Genomic DNA, 17,691 nt, shown 5'->3' with positions numbered 1-17,691 from the left:
CGCATCCACTCGCACCCACGCGCATCCACACGCATCCACTCGCACCCACGCGCATCCACGCGCATCCACTCGCACCCACGCGCATCCACGCGCATCCACTCGCACCCACGCGCATCCACTCGCACCCACGCGCATCCACGCGCATCCACTCGCACCCACGCGCATCCACTCGCACCCACGCGCACCCACGCGCATCCACTCGCACCCACGCGCATCCACTCGCACCCACGCGCATCCACGCGCATCCACACGCACCCACGCGCATCCACGCGCATCCACACGCACCCACTCGCATCCACGCGCATCCACACGCACCCACTCGCATCCACGCGCATCCACACGCACCCACTCGCACCCACGCGCATCCACACGCACCCACTCGCACCCACGCGCATCCACGCGCATCCACTCGCACCCACTCGCACCCACGCGCATCCACACGCATCCACTCGCACCCACGCGCATCCACACGCATCCACTCGCACCCACGCGCATCCACACGCATCCACTCGCACCCACGCGCATCCACACGCATCCACTCACACCCACGCGCATCCACACGCATCCACTCACACCCACGCGCATCCACACGCATCCACTCACACCCACGCGCATCCACACGCATCCACTCACACCCACGCGCATCCACACGCATCCACTCGCACCCACGCGCATCCACACGCATCCACTCGCATCCACGCGCATCCACACGCATCCACTCGCATCCACGCGCATCCACACGCATCCACGCGCATCCACGCGCATCCACTCGCATCCACGCGCATCCACGCGCATCCACTCGCATCCACGCGCATCCACACGCATCCACTCGCATCCACGCGCATCCACACGCATCCACTCACATCCACGCGCATCCACACGCATCCACTCACATCCACGCGCATCCACACGCATCCACTCACACCCACACACATTCACACGCATCCACTCGCATCCACGCACATCCACACGCATCCACACGCATCCACACGCATCCACTCACATCCACGCGCATCCACACGCATCCACTCACACCCACACGCATCCACTCACATCCACCCACACGCATCCACGCGCATTCACACGCATCCACTCAATCCACACGCATCCACACGCATCCACACGCATTCACTCACACGTATCCACACACATGCACACGCATCCACGCGTATCCACACGCATCCACACGCATTCACTCACATCCACACACATCCACACGCATTCACTCATATCCACGCGCATCCACACGCACGCACACGCATCCACACGCATTCACACACACTCACACGTATCCACACACATGCACACGCATCCACGCGTATCCACACGCATGCACCTGGGTCCCTGCTCCGGAAGCGCGCTCCTGTGCAGGCTTAGGCCGCAGGGAAGCCGACGCCCCTTGCCCCAGTGCTCAGAGCCAAGAAAGCAGCCCTTCACCCTGCGCTCTGAAAACACACGTCGTGCACATCTGATGGGAAATTAGATCCATCCCTGTATACCCAAAATGTTTCTCTTTAAAGAATTTGTGGTGTCCCGGCGGCCTTTGGTTCTGAGTTTCCCCCTCCTTTTCATTTCTTCCCTCTCTTCTCTCCTCAGGGGTCAGATGCAGCCCGGGCAGAGGATGGCTTAGAACTGGACGCACAATTCTAGACTCAGGACTTCCTGGTGGTACTTCAATTCTTCCAAAAAAGGGTTTTTTTTTTAAATTTAATAAAGCACGCGAGACCCCAAAGTCCGCGAACCTGCGGAGGTCTCCTCATGCCTGCGGGCCTGCACGGGGGGCTGGCTCCCACTGTCTCCCCGCTTGTCCCCAGAGGACGTCCCCACCCCAGCGACCTGACGTTCTCACGGGTGGGTGCGTCGCATTTTAAATCTTCTGGAGCCTCTAATGTGTTTTCTTCTGCCTTCCCAACACATTTAGAATTTCCCGAGGCCAAAGGACAGCTACGTATTACCAGGCAGTGGGGCGCTGTGGTCTCAGCGAGGACACCAAGGCCAGGGTCGTCACCACTCACAGCCAGAGGACCTTGGGCCTGTGGGAGGGTTGAGACCACCCTCCCCCTTGGGGCTACTTTGAGGATTAAATATACTAATATACATAAAGTGCTTCGAACAGGCTGTGTGTGCGTGCGTGTGTGTGTGCGTGTGTGCGCATGCGTGTGTGTGTGTGCGTGTGTGTGTGTGTGTGCACACCACTATTAACTATGGGTCTTGGTCAAGTTTCTAGACCTCTTCAGACCCCTCATAAATAAAGTGAAAGAAACAACCAGTTCCGGGCGCTAACGTGAAAATTAGGTGAAACGCTGTACATACAATGCCCGCCGGTGCCTGGTACACGACGGGTGTCAGTAAAGTCAGATCCTTTCCCCGTCTCTCCTTTTGTCACTTCCCTGCCCCCGCTCTGGTAGCGACACTCAGGAGCGGGGTTACCAGCAATATTTAAACAACCCACAAACACAGCCTCTTCCTGAGACCTGGAGGCTTTGATTTGACACAATAATTGCGCCCCAGGTACACACAGTGAGCCCAACCCTGTAACTAGGAGAGACTCAGGGCAGAGTAAAGATGAATCATACAGCCCCACACACAAGCCAGCACTTTGCAGAGTTTGAAAGGAGAGGAGGGGGAGAAGCTGGAGTCAGAGAACGACGCTGACAAAGACAAGCTCACGGCAGCTGGATTATTCAGCTGAGAAGCCTGGTGTCAGCCCTGCCTTCCTCGCTCTGCCTGGAGCTAGAGTGCATGTGGGGCCCCCTCTAGGCCAAGCCGGACCCATGCCTATGTCAATCGCCACAAGACCCAACCGTTTCAGGAACACTAGACATCATACTCCCCAAGCTTGGGCTCGGAAGCTCATTGCCTCACGGGCACGGTGCACCCTGTGCCCTGACCCAAGTAGGAAGCTGCAATGGTCTGAATGTTTGTGTTCCTCCAAATTCACATGTTGAAATCCCAACCCCCAAAGGTGATGGTATTGGGAGGTAGGGTCTTTGGGAGGTGCTTAGGTCATGAGGGTGGAGCCCTCATGAATGGGATTAGTGCCCTTATAAAAGAGATCCCCCCCAGAGCTCCCTCGCCCCTTCCACCATGTGAGGGCACAGCAAGGAGATAGCCATCTGCAACCCAGGAGAGGGCTTCCACCAGGCTCCGGCCATGCTCGCACCCTCATCCTGAACATCCAGCCTCCAGAAGCCTGACACATGAGTTTCTGTTGCTTATCAGCCACCCAGTCCATGGCATTGTGTTACAGCCGCCTGAACAGACTGAGACAGAAGCACACCTTGAGCTGGTCTGCCTGGTAACCCCTGTCGTCTTACCTCAGACCCTGGCCTACCAAGATGCCCGAGCCCCATCCTGTTTGCCTGGGTGTCTGGTGTCCTAATGTCCTGCCCAGCTCTTGCTTGCTTCCTCTTCCAGGAACTGGATCCTTTCCCTAGAACCCCCTGTGGCCCCTCCAGGAAAGAACAGATCACTAGGCACTAAGACAGTCCTTGTCCCACCAGTTCACTGAGATCCTCACAAATGTCAGCGACTGATACTTGCTGAACCAGGCTACACACTTTGCACAGCATGCCTTGGCCGACAAGGTCCCAAAGCATCTTTGTTTCCCCAGACACCCCGACCCCAGACTTCAGCTCAGTCCCTGCGCCACCAGGACCGCATCACCTCCAGATGATAGCGTGTCTTGCACCCAAGCCCATGACTGTTGTTATCCTGGCCACCAGGTAGACAGTTACTGTCTTTATCTATCATTAATCACACTCAAGGAATTTAACAAATTCTGTCTTTTGTCACAAATATTTGTGGCAAGAACAGACCTCAGATAGGCCTGACACTGGGGCCTGTTGAGGGACCTCCTAGGGAATGGGTCTTCCATCACCCAACTTTGCAGGAAACACTCAGGAACTCATTGGAGTTGTTTACACCAGCTGTTTGCACCTGGTGAGCAAAGCACATGGTCACCGCCTCCTCATCCATCAGGAGATCTGGGGCAGGAAGCCAGACGGGAATTAAGCCCGTCTGGGGCAAAGGAAGCCCCTAAGCTTGGCAGGACCCTCAGTCTATCAGGTGGCCTTATCCACAGCTTTACGTCCCCGTGGCGGCCTGGGGGCTCTGAAACTACATTGCTGCCTGCAGGTAGGCCTGTCACACCATTCACGAAGGAGGCAACTTCGAGAGGTCCTTTAAGGGGAGGGTCACTGAGGGTTATTGCAGCCTGAGCCAGGCATAGGGTGATGGGAGGTGACTGTGAGTTAAGTGGTCGGAGGAGATGGAAGCAGACGCTGGGAAGAAGGTGGTTGAGAGCCTCTCAGATGCTAGTTTGGATCTGACTTAAGGGTGCAAGGAAGCTCTCTGTGGGGCCCGACTGGGAGGGATGCAACCCCCGTGCACTCTTTGAGAAAGGCTGATTGGGTGGGGCTTCCAAGACTGAGCGCCCCAGGAAGAGGCTGAAGACAAGGGCACAGTCAGCCATTAGGCTCTGACAACAGTCTACATGGGCGTGATGGTCAGCAGACAGGAAGGAGGCCAACGATGAAGGAAGCATCAATGAAACCTGGTCCAGCAAAGTTCGCTGTTCACCCAACACCACACAGATGGTGGGGGAGGGAGGAGGAGGCAGGGCTGGAATTCATGGCTCTCCCCACTGGACTCCCCAATTCCGTGGTCCTTCCACAATACACCACACCTTCCGAGCCCTCCGGAAACATCCAGTCTGAGACAGACAAGAGCAACGACCCAAGCAATGCCCACGTGGGGTCCAGGGTAGAGACCAATACACCAATCTAGACAGTGAGAAACGCACATCAAAACTGCACAAAAGACACTGGCATTTTAGGGGCAGGATCTGAGTTTGAACCTTAGTCAGATGAGGATGGAATACTTCCCTTGCTGACCACACATAGTTTGTGAAGGTGAAATGGGATAACCAAATTCGTTTTTAAGATAAAAATGCTTCGTGAGTGAGTATCGCGACCACAAAGAACAAAATGCACCTGTTAGAATTTCACCTCCTTTCCGGCGCGCAGACTTTCGTATGGACCACAGGACATCGGCTTAACCGCCTGGAGGAGTCTGAACTTTTGGGTGAGGAAGGGGGAGCTGTTAGAAACAGTGGATACAGCTTCATGGTGTGGAAAGGGTTTCACGGCCAAGACAAAGAGAACCTGCCTAGCCTTGTACGTGGGAGGGACTCACTAAACACTTGTCAATGAGTTTTTGATTCTCGACACTCTATCTTGGATCTTTACCACTGTCTGGAGCTGCGCAAGATAAGTGAATAATGTAACACAGATGGACAGCAAGAAGACGTTGCTGCATCACACTGATTTCCGGTTCCTTTCTCCCTACTTCCTGCCCACACACCCAACAGCTCCTTTACTCTGGACCCCCCGCCTCCCTCCACTCTGGCATCCTGCTGGAGTCGTTTGGCAAACAGTTCCCACCAGCCCATCAGCTCTTCAAACCCCACAGCGTAGAGAATGAACTTGAGGGCATGGGGAGGGGGAGAGGAAGCTGGGATGAAGTGAGAGAGTGGCATGGACTTATACATACTATCCAATGTAAAAGAGATAGCTAGCGGGGAAGCAGCCGCATAGCACAGGGAGATCAGCTCGGTGCTTTGTGACCACCTAGAGGGGCGGGATAGGGAGGGTGGGAGGGAGGGAGACGCAAGAGGGAGGAGATATGGGGATATGTGTATATATATGGCTGATTCACTTTGTTATAAAGCAGAAACTAACACACCCTTGTAAAGCAATTATACTCCAATAAAGATGTTAAACAAACAAACAAACAAAAAACCCACAGCGGTGTCAGGTTGGGAGCTGTTCAGGGGATGGAGGGCATTTCTTTGCGCTCCTGCCTTTTCCCCCACGCGAAGGGAGTGCGATTAGTTGTAATCCCCTGCTTTGTCTTCCCACCTCACTCCCTTCTCCTCCCCGGTGAGAGAAGGGGAAGAGCTTAGCCCATTGGTCCTCTCGGGTGAGAGAAGGGGAAGAGCTTAGCCCATTGGTCGGTGTGGAAGGTAACAGGGGCATCTGCTCTGTCCTTTTGTGGGAAGGAGGGGCTCTTCTGAGTCCCGTGCCCCACCCCCTCCAATGTCCTAAGAACTGCAGGACTGCCCTGCCCACTGCTGCCTGCCAGTCTGTCTGGATTCTGGATTAGGAAGCCTATTGGGCTCTCCTGCTAAGTTGCTTCCTCCAATGCAGCCTTTTCCAGCTTTAAAGGTGAAATCTCAGCTTTGGTCTCCATCTGCCTTTGCCTTACTTCTCAGCTGGTTCAGTAACCAGGCCAGTAAGACGGTACTCTTTACTGGATACCCCTTTGAACTTCAGCAAATACTTTTCCACTGTCTGTGAAAATAAACAGTGTCCTCAGCCTGACGTTCAAGGTCCTCCACCAAAACACCTGGGCTCAGCCAACTCCCCGGGCCCAGTTCCCCACCACGCTGTGCCCTGGTCATGCCAGGGCCCTTGAGCACCACTGCACGGGCTCCCCGGGCATCCTGGACACGCTTCGTGTTCTCTTCCACCTTCTGAGCTCTGCTCCTTTGGCTCCTGGGTTTCAGACCCCCCAATTTTACCCATCGTACCAGCCCAGCCCACACTCCACCTCTCCTTGCGCCTTTCCTGACCCTGATGGGTCAGATCCCAGCCTTCAGTGACGGATTTCTCATTCTGTTTCCTCTGCCGGGAGCCCTCCTCTCCTCCTGCCCAGCCCCTCCTCCCCACGCACATGGCTGACATCCATGCCCGTTTATTTCCGAGCTCTCTCACTGGATGCCCTCACCCGGAGCCTCTCCTGAGCCCCCAGGGGTGTGGGCTGCTCGTCCTAAGTGCTTCCATGGAATCCTGTATCCCAGCAAACACACTGAAGTGGAATTCTCTGCTCACTTTTCTTAAGAAACGTATGAAGGAACACAGATAACACTTCTATATAAACATGCCCATGCCCAAAGATGGCGGAACGGCCAGATGGTAAATCGCTTACATCCACATAGAAACCAAAGTCAGGGCCCACCGTGAGTAGCAGCCACGCCAGGGAAGGCACTGAAAGAGTCACTGGCATTAATGAAACCTTTCCTGATCCTCTGAGCCTCCAGGACAGGCTCTCTTGAAGAGGGGTTACCCTGTCAAGTGTCCGCTTCCAACTGGTTAGTACAGTAAAGACATCACATCATTAACTCAACTCCCCGGAGGTGAGTGAGAGGCTGGGCTGCTGGTCCCTGGATTCAGCGAGGGAAAGAGATGCCTCCAGGCCACCCAGGACAAAGGCAGGGAGGAAACGGTCTCGCCCTCCACCCCGACGTCTAAGAAGCACAAGTGCCAGAAAGTGGTGCTCAAGCAACGGCAGCCTGTGGCTCAAATGACACGTCTGAATATTGAGGCCACGACATTTTTCTCACTGGCTGGAAGCTTGGGAAGCCTGATACACCTCTCTGAAGCCTGCTCAGGACCTGGGGAATGCGTGGATTTGCTGGGACCTCTGACAACATGGGGATAGATAAGACCCTCTTGGGCTCAAGTGTCAAGAGGCTTTCCCAACTTTATAAACACTGCTGGGAAAATGAGGAGAACTGAAACTCTGCCTTTTTTTAGCAGGAAGTGTTGAACACCTCTTGCTTCTAGGCTGAGCTAAAAAGAACTGACCCCATGATTAATCTTGGGGGATAACAAGGCCATCAACTTGGGCTATTGATCGAGAATGTTCCAGGAAGGACTCCTGCCAGGGCGGAGGCCCTACAAGGACACCCTCTGCACCTCCTCATTTCTCCAAGTGCACTGGCCTTCCTTTTTCTTATGTTGGGTCATTGGCACCAAAAACCCTGCACACACTGAACTGACCACCTCAAGGGGGCCCGGGGCAAACATGCAACGTGGTGACACGGTACCGATTTTGGTGAGCCACTTGGCCACGGCACCGTAAATCTCATCCAGGATGAGGATGACCACGAGGTTGATGATGACCGCTGTGGCCGTCACAGTCACCCGGACGTTGGAGCGTGTGGCCTTGTTGAGCGACAGAGCAGCAGCAGTTGTGATGCGATAGACAATGACCCCGAAGACAATGGAGAACGTCAGGGCAATCTGTTCGGGAAAACAGGGAGAGTAGTCACACGTCAGCGGACAGCAGTTACTGCCCACCTATGACTTGAGTCTGCTGCGTCGGGTGCTATTAGTCTGGAGTCCACTGGTGGGCAACGAGGCACTGCCAACCTCGGAACTCATGCAAATTCCCGGTACGGGGGCATTTTCCAGGGGAGAATGTCTTTCATGTTTATCAGATTCCAAATGGCCTATAACACACACCCACAAACGAAGGTTACCACTGGGGGTGGGGAATACAGAGGTAGGGAAAATAAAGGGTTATTATGGGATTCTATGAAATCACGTATGCTAACACATATATATAGAATTTAAGAAAAAAAAATGTCATGAAGAACCTAGGGGTAAGACAGGAATAAAGACACAGACATACTAGAGAATGGACTTGAGGATATGGGGAGGGGGAAGGGTAAGCTGTGACAAAGTGAGAGAGTGGCGTGGACATATATACACTACCAAATGTAAAATAGATAGCTAGTGGGAAGCAGCCGCACAGCACAGGGAGATCAGCTCGGTGCTTTGTGACCACCTAGAGGGGTGGGATAGGGAGGGTGGAAGGAGGGAGACGCAAGCGGGAAGAGATATGGGAACATATGTATATGTATAACTCATTCACTTTGTTGTAAAGCAGAAACTAACACACCATTGTAAAACAATTATACTCTAATAAAGATGTAAAAAAAAAAAGTGTGAAACTTCTGAAAATTGTAAAGCACCACAGAATTTAAAGAGTCTTTCATTCAATTACGAAAAATTGGAAAACCTGTTAGAAGTCTTATAAAAACTAATATCTAAAAAAGTAAAAAAAAAAAAAAAGAGAAACTACGACTGAAATGCTGGTAGTGTGTGCGACACAATGTGGTGTGATTTCTTTCATTAGGGAGCTTTCAATCTACTATGGGGATAAGTTCAACCAGAGTAAACAGTAAATAATGCAGTCGTGTCAAATGAAGAGTGTAGTTGTGAACAGGACTGAGTACAGAGGGGCTCAGGGAAGAGTTTGTGGAGCTAGTGGATTTCAGCTGGGCCTTCGATGAAAGGCAATAGGCAGCCCTTGAAGATGTTTGAGCTGGGAAGGGTTAGGGTCAGAGCTTGGTGGGGTGGGTGCAGGAAGGCTGCCCAAAGGAGAAAAAAGGGAAAGAAAGCCCAAGCAAGACTTTTAGACTCTCAGTCCTCAGGGTGAGTAAAGCATCGCTCTGAGGTTTCTCTACCAGGGGAGCACTCAGGTTTCTCACCGGCACAGTGATCTCTGGCTCTATCCTTAGAAGGCAAGTTTACCAGCCCCTTGACCTCGAGGGCCAGCCCCATTTCCTTTTTCCAGAGCCTAAGAATAATAAGGTGCTCTCCCAGAGACCAGCTCCCTTTCCCCTCCCACCACAGTGGAGGAAGGGCCATTTCCACGGAGCACAAGGATTTGAGGAGAAGACAGTGCCCGGCAGAGGGCTGAGGGCGAAGGGCAAGGTGTGCGACCTGCTCAGAGCAAAAAGTTCTAATGCGTTTCTGTCCAGCGGAGTCTTCTTTCTTAGCATTCTTTCTGCAGGAAAGGAAAGATTCAGGTCACATTTCTTCTGGGGGTGGGGAAGGGGGGTGGGTGCTGGCTGTGGAGGACTAAACGGAAAACATGGGGAGAGAATGGGGCAGGTGAAAGGTTCCTCTGAAAAAACACACTGTCCTGGACGACAGGCATCCCCTCCCTAGAAAAAAGGGAAGGGAAGGGGAGGCGTGGGGAGGGGACTCTGGCTAGGCAGTGCTTTGCAATCAGTGTGAATGACACTCCAGTAGGCTGTGATGGGAAATGGGTTGCAGATGTGTCCCTCTATGGAAGTCTTCGGACCTCTTGGGGTGCTGGTGGCAGCCTCAGCAGTGTGTCCCCATGTGCTTCACAAACATTAGTGCTTGCCTTGTGGCCACAGTGAGAAAAAGAAGCCCTAGGTGAGAAAGGCAGCAGCCTCCAGGTAGAGGGTGTGTGTGTGTGTGTGTGTGTGTGTGTGTGTGCGCGTGCACACGCGTGTGCGTCAGTCAGGGCAGATGAGAGGTTAGATGGGAAAAACACTCCGTGGGGAGGCCCCTCCTTTGATGGGGGTGCAGGTGGGCGCAGCAGAACCCCAGCCTCCAGGACCGGGGAGGGATGACTACCATGGACGTGGGGAAACCTGGACATGACACCACCGCCCTCCAACAATGTAGACATTGCACTTCCCTGTCCTCTGGGATTGTCACTGCTGGACAGCATGGGCCTGGAAAATGTGGTGTGAGATTCTTTTCCCCCCAGATCGCTTTTGCAGTGAAGGTCAGTGATGGAAGTATTGATGCGGGGCGTGCCAGGGCATCGAAGAGCGCCTGTGTGTGTCTATCTGGGGTTGGGTGTTGGGGGATGACTGGGGAAAACAACGATGCCAGAAACATCCCTTGCCTTGGGGTTCAGGGTGTGGGGAGAAGATCAGCTTCTATCCTCCTTCTCTGAGAGGGCAAGCTGGGGTAAGAACACGCCTCCCCGCCACTCAGAGTGTGATTTGGACCTGCTGCCTCAGCTGGGAGCTTGAGAAACAGGCCGAATGGCAAGCAGTCTAGACGTACTGACTCAGAATCTGCAATTTAACAAGATTCCTATTCTTCTAGAGGCACTGCTCCACTCACTCAGGGAAGCCCTTTCCCCATCCCCACCCACCCCCCGGCTCCACCTCCATGCCCCTCCCCAGCCCTCAGATGCTGGGCTCTGCCATCCTAACTTCTCTGATCCTGATTTTCCATCCCATTATAGAAATCCACTTCCGAACCGCTCCTCTGGTGTTTCCCACAAGCCAGAAGAGCTTGGAGAGCGCCGACCCAGTCCCAGGACCATTTTGCAGATGTGGAAACAGGCGTGGAAAGTGAAGCGATTTGCTCAAGGTCACAAGGCACAGACTACAACCCTAGCCTCCTAGATCACTGTAGGAATTAAAGGGTTTTAGCATTTAGGGGTCATCCACGTCCAGCCTTTGATCTCATGTACAAGGAAACTGAGGCCCAAGAAGCAGCAATGGGATTGGTCCAAGGTCCGGGTGGTACATGGCAAAGCCAAGATACTCAGGGTCATAACATCATCATCAACAACAGCTAATCCACGTGTGCTCTCTTGATGTCATGATTCGAGCCATACCCGCACTAGCATGAATCCCTACAACAATCACGTGAGATATGCCTTTTGCAGACGCGGTTCAGTGCCATTGGGATTTGAACCCTGCTCTATGGCCGCAAGGTCGACAATCCCATCCTGACGTTAGAACCCAGGTCTTTTGGCACCAAGCCCAGTACTACTTTCATCACTTTGGCTGTATTATTGATTTTGTTTATTAAATTCAACAAATATTTTCTGACCACTTACTGTGGTGCAATAAGTGTGTTTCATGTATGTGATCAGGTCCCCCAACTAAGCCAACGGGGGGACTGGTCTTCTACTATACTCTGTGCCTCACGCCAGTGCAGAGAGGTGCCTTCTGTGTGGAACCTGTTTGGTAAAGACTTGCCGACCCTCAGCTCTGGGCAATCTCACCCCCCTGCCCTTGGTCACCTGCACCATGGCCTCTGTGGTTCTTGGTGGGTTCTTCTTTTATATACAACTGTTAAAAGTTACTTTCCATTTACAGTTATTACAAAACATTGGCTACATTCCCTGGGTCGTACAATACATTCTTGTGGCACTTGCTGTCTGAATCCCACAGCTTTACTTGGGGACACAGCCAAACTGCAGTGGAAGTCAGGCTACAGAGTCCAGAGTCCTAATTTCACACTGTGAGAGCTGGTCTGGTCCCTACCCTCCAGGACTTGCATTCTGAGAAAACCTTGCACACAGACGGCAAGGGTGAGCCTAGTAGCAGCTGGACAGAGTGACGGGCCTCAGTTCAGGAGCTTCTAGAATGTTCTGGGCACAGAGCAGGCGGATTAGTCAGAGAAAACGTCACAGAAGAAGCTGTGGGACCATTTCCTATGGGAAGGCTTGGAGGAAAGAATAAGCAGGAGCAAGTAGAAGGCACAGGGCAGAGCAACCCCTGCTGCACCAGCGGGAGAGCGGCCCGGTTGAGTGCACAGCCCATAGTAGTAAATCAATTTGAAAAAACACAGGCACCAACAACGCCATCATTGACATACCAAGTTGTCTCTAGCACCTGCTTAATTAATTTATTTTCTCATGCAGTCATTCATGAAACACGTCTTGAGCCCCTACTGAGTGCCAGTTACTGTTCTGGGCATCAGGGATACAGCAGCGAACAAAACAGAAATTTCTGCCCTCGTGACCTCCTAGTGGGGAAAGACAGACAAACTCATAAGCAGGTAACAAACAGTATGTCAGATGCGATCAATACTCTAGAAACAAATAAAGCAAAACAGGAGCATCGAGGTAGGTTGCAACTTAAAACAGGGTGGGGTCAGGAAAGGCATAGGTGAGAAGGTGACATGTCAGCAAGGACCTAAAGGAGGAAATCGGAGAGCCGGGGGTTCAGGCAGGGGGTGGCTGAAGCAGTGAGCGAAAGGGGAGAGTGGGAGTGGAAGATGGGTGTTGGAGGGGAGGGGAGGAACTGTAGTATAAGGATGTCGGCTTCTACTCTTCATGAGATGGGAAGCCTTTAGAGAGTTTTCAGCAGAGTAACGTGACTTATTTGAGAAAGATCAACAGGCTGATGATCTGTCGGGGGACAGCGTAACCGACAGGCAGACGAGTTAGGAGATCACTGTGATTGATAGTCCAGGTGATGGAGGAGGGTTTCTGATGGCTGGTTCCCGAGATACAAACAGAAGTCAATGACTGTCTTGGGCGTGGGAGTAGAGCTCAGGCACCCAGCTCTAGAGGCAGGACATTGCCTCTGGTAATCCCCTCCCACATAAAAAGAAAACAAAAAGAGGGTTAATTCAAAAAGGAAAGAAACTTTAGCTCAACACACTGGGTTGGAGAAGAAAGAGAAAAGGCATCTTTGTCCATCCTGGCCTCTCCCACGGGTGAGGAAGAGGAACACTGCACTGGGCTCTTCTTTTGTCACCCCATGAAAAATACCCCCAACTGACAACAGACTGGCATCGCTAAAACCCTCCTCATGGTCGTGGTCCTGGCATCTTCTGCCAAGGTTTCATCACAGGGGGTGAAGGAGGAAATGATATCGGATACTCAAGTTCCTTGCCACAGATGCCTCTGACTAATTCCATAACAAAAAACACTCTTTTATAAACACCATCCTGACTCCTTTATCTCAGATTCCACACCTTGTTCTAGGGAAATGCCAAGCCCCTTTCTCGAGAAGACTGGGTTTTTTAAACAGTGAAAAAAAAAGAAATGGGAAAAAGTTAGTGTAAAATAAGGATTTTTAAAATATCAAATTGGTAGGGGACTATATCATTTATTGCCCAACCTGGAATACTTCTGAAAGTAGAAAGGAACGCTAGTCATGATGATCTCAGTCAACAAGCCTAGGCCAGGTCTAGTCCAGAGCACCTGCCTGCACGAGGTGATCTTCCTACCACTGTACTCCCATTCCCAGCACCTGCCGGCTACATATAGCTGGGGGACCCCAGGCAGAGTGAGACGCCTCAATGAGTTCTTGATTCTGACACACAATCTCCTGTTGGTATCAAGATTCGGAGTTAGGCGGGGTTGTGAAACGGAAGATAAGAGATAATCATTTATTATCTCTGAACGACAGCAAAAAATTTTCCCACCTTGAGTCTAGCTTTAGAAGGTCTCCATGGAATTTTTTTAAAATATCGATTTATTTTTTTGGTCACGTCATGCGGCATGGGGGAATCTTAGTTCCCCGACCAGGGACCGAACCCATGCCCCCTGTAGTGGAAGCATGGAGTCTTATACACTGGACTGCCAGGGAAGCCCCACCCATGGAATTTTTTAAAAATTAGAACATTGGGCTTCCCTGGTGGCGCAGTGGTTGAGAGTCCGCCTGCAGATGCAGGGGACACGGGTTCGTTCCCTGGTCCAGGAAGATCCCACATGCTGCAGAGCGGTCGGGCCCGTGAGTCATGGCCGCTGAGCCTGTGCGTCCAGAGCCTGTGCTCCGCAACGGGAGAGGCCACAACAGTGAGAGACCCGCGTACCGCAAAAAAAAAAAAAAAGAACATTGAGGGGATACCCCTCCACTGACCTGATTTTCAGTGTTTGTCAATAGTGATGTCTACTTGTTGTAGACAGTGACCATGCTACAAGGTCTTCTCTCAGGCAGTAGATAAGCTTCTATTTTCAATCCTCTCCCTCCCAGACCTATCAGTGGCATCTGACACAAGTGATGGCCCTCCCCTTGCAATACTTCTTGGCTTCGGGGACCCTCCCCTCTCCCCTGGCTCTTCCTTTTCAACCTTCTCTTCTGGCTCTTCCTCGTGCTCCCAAATTTTCACATTACAGCATCTTGGGACTCAGTCCTTGGACCTTTTCTCTCTCTCTCCTCACTCCCCTGGGGATCTCATACAATCTCATGGCTTTAAGTACCATCTCTACCATCTGATTAGGGCTCCAGCCTGGGCATCTCCTCTGAACTCCAGATTTATATCCATCAGGCAGGCAGCTCTGGGATCCCTAGGGATAACTCTAGCCTTTGGAAGATAACAACCTCAGAGTCATCCTTGACTTTCCTCTGTTTTACATCCCGTGATGAAATTCTTTGGGGTCTACTTTTTCTGCACTTACATGCATTGTCATTTGCGTGGATCTGACTCTCGATTTTCTGTTTTGTTCTATGGGGTCTAATTCCCTATTTCCACCCCCCCACCACATTGTCATACTTATTATTGTTTTATAATAAGTTTCTGTTTGGTAGAGCGCCATATCCCTGCTAATTCTTCTTCAAGAGTGTCTTGACTCTTCCTAGTCTTTGCTCTTCCATATACATCACCAAGGAGACAAGGACCTTAGAACATTCATTATTGCTCTATTTATTGCCCACCCAACTTACAGATTAGTGATGTGCATAGTTTAAATTCGACCTTATCTTTGATCCCATGAGGCGTCATCATTATTGTTTTCACAGTCGAGGTTCATACAGATTCTCCCACTGATTTATCACTTTGATTATTCTTCATTTCTTTTTAAAACTATGGCTTTCCATACGGGGTCCTATCTGAAGCACATAATTAGAATTCCTTTAGTGAAAGATTCAGTTGGTGGCAAACTCTCAGTTTTTGCCTATAAAGATCTTTATTTTATCCTCATGATATTCCTAAAGGATATTCTTCCTGGGTATAGAATTCTGGAGAAGTAATTGTTTTCTTTTCAGCACATGAAGATAACATGCCATTTCTAATTGCTATGAGAAAGCAATGGTCAATCTAACAGCCTTTTTATTGAAGGTAACTCGTCTTTTGTTTTCTGACTGCATTTGAGATTTCTCTTGTGTCTTACATAGTCTATGATTTCACGATGATGAATCTAGATGTAGATTTATTTTATTTTTTTCTGCTTGGGTTTCATAGGGACTCTTCAGTCTGTGGGTTGGAATTCTGTAGCAGATTAGGAAACCATCAGTCATTATATTTCATTCATTAACTTTTCTCTTTCCTCTTTGTCCAGTATTGAAATGCAACGTATGTTAAGTCTCATTCTACCAATATTTCCAAATCTCTTAATTTCTCTTCTCTATATTTTATTTTTTGCCTCCCCATGCTGCATTATGGATAATTTCTTCTAACCTATACTGCAGTTCACAAATTCTCTTCAGCTGTGTCTTGTTTGTTGTTTTATATATATGTACATTATAATACATAGAACATTCATATACGTGTAGAATGTATTATATATTCATACATATGTATTTCATATTCATGTATTTATTTCTAGCAGATTTATTGGTTGGTTTTCAAACCTTCTAAGCTGTTTTTTTCAATAGTTTCTTATTCTTTGCAGATTTTTCAAGCTTGATGTTTTAACCTGTAACTGGTATTTCCAATATCTTTCGTCTTTGCTGTCCTCATTGTTCTTTCTCAAGGTGCTTTAGCTTCTTGTGTAATTGGTTGTATTCTCTTCGTTGCCCTTGAAAATTCTTTTGGGGGATTTCTTGAGACCTACCATGAATCTGCCTTCCTCCAGAGAGAACTTGTATTTGCTTCTCCCGGGCACCTGGGAGCACTGCTAGTTCCAGACCAAGTCCACAACCTGAGGTTCCCGATCCTCTCCTGTGATGAACCAAGCTGTAAATCCACCATGAGGACTGCCCACAGCCACTTCTTGGGGACAGGGCGTTTGTTTCCCCTTTTCTCCCTATTCTACTTAGAAAATACCAATTTTCTCTGAAGTCCCAAAGTTGGGGGCGGGGTGTGGCTAGTTATTCATCTTCATTCTGAGAGTGTAGCCCTTTGGTGTTCCAATTTAATTTGGTGAGGACTTCCTGCTAGAAGCTCTCTTTGAGCCAGTCATACCCCCTGATTTCCATCCTCCTTGCCCCATAAAGACCACCAAAGCCCAAGCTCAAATTCGCCTAGATGGGAAACTGTCCTCAAGGTAAAAGCAGCATTAGTGCCCAGATACTTGTTTCCTTGTTCCCATTTTCCTTTAGAGTTCAGTCTAGTATTCCTGACTATCCTGTCAGTCCTTCAAGCTTTAAGAAGATTGAAAAATGTATTTATCCACAATATTTTGCTACTTTCAGCAAGATGGGACGCTACAAATATCCTAACCTACCACTGCTGGAGACGGAAGCCTGTTTTACTTATCTGTTTCCTTATTTACGCACGTGTTTGTTATCTGTCAACTCCTTAAGGGACAGATTATTTTAGTTTAGCTTCTACTCTATGCCCAATGCCTAAGAATAGTGTCAAGCACATAGCTGGCACCCGTGAAATAGTTTCTGAATGAATGAATAAACTCTTTGACAACATTATGCATATTGTGGGAGGCTTGGAAGTGCTAAATTAAACTTTATACCATTCCAGCTTAACACACTGCAACTCACCACATATTCTTGAATAAATTCCACTCTTCTTAAGCGATAAGGAGATCGCACGTGTAGGCTTCTAAGCCCTGGCAAGGCCCCCAGCACCTCTGCACTTCAGAAGTGTTGAAGCAGATGGTGCCCACGCATCTTTCACTTTTTAAACTTCTGAGATTAGGACACGATTCCCGTCCTCAGTGATCACAATGGCAATAATAATGGAAATAGTAACCTCAGGCCAGGGTCAGTGTTACCTCTGGCCAGTGGGTCCAGAGAATTATTATAATTTCAGCCCCAATTTCTGGAATAAGCAATCCCTCCCCAACCCCACAACTAACGTGTAGTCCTGCTTGGAAATGCTGTAAGGACAGAGGTTCCCATCTCGAATACTAGAAGGAGTCTACCCACAGACAGGGGGCAGGTGTCTTTGTGCCCCGAGCTCAGTCCTCTGAGTTTCACCTTCCCGAGGTCTCCTCGCTTCAGTTCCTGTTGTCTCGCCCCTCGTGGCTCCCAGGAATGACTTACTACCACTTCACTGATCAAGTCCAGGTATGAATCACAGACCCATTCCTCACCTTCTCTGACACAGTGGAGACCATCTGGGTCTCTCCAAAGGGCTCTACCAAACTCTCAGGGAGAAGACAGGGAAATAAACACAGCAACTACAGGGAGGCTAAAGAATCAGG

At 50.3% G+C, this 17,691-nt stretch overlaps 1 protein-coding gene across 1 annotated transcript in view; it reads right to left on the bottom strand.

Annotated features, from left to right (window-relative positions):
- Nucleotides 1-17,691, bottom strand: part of ANO2 (anoctamin 2) — a 334,695-nt gene that overhangs the window by 71,297 nt on the left and 245,707 nt on the right. The window contains exon 16 of the mRNA XM_060167142.1: nucleotides 7,892-8,087. Coding sequence (XP_060023125.1) covers nucleotides 7,892-8,087 — 196 coding nt within the window. The remainder of the gene's footprint in view (nucleotides 1-7,891; nucleotides 8,088-17,691) is intronic.

Source organism: Lagenorhynchus albirostris, chromosome 11 (assembly GCF_949774975.1).
Source record: "Lagenorhynchus albirostris chromosome 11, mLagAlb1.1, whole genome shotgun sequence".
Lineage (NCBI taxonomy): Eukaryota > Metazoa > Chordata > Mammalia > Artiodactyla > Delphinidae > Lagenorhynchus > Lagenorhynchus albirostris.
This window is presented reverse-complemented; position numbering and strand designations above follow the sequence as displayed.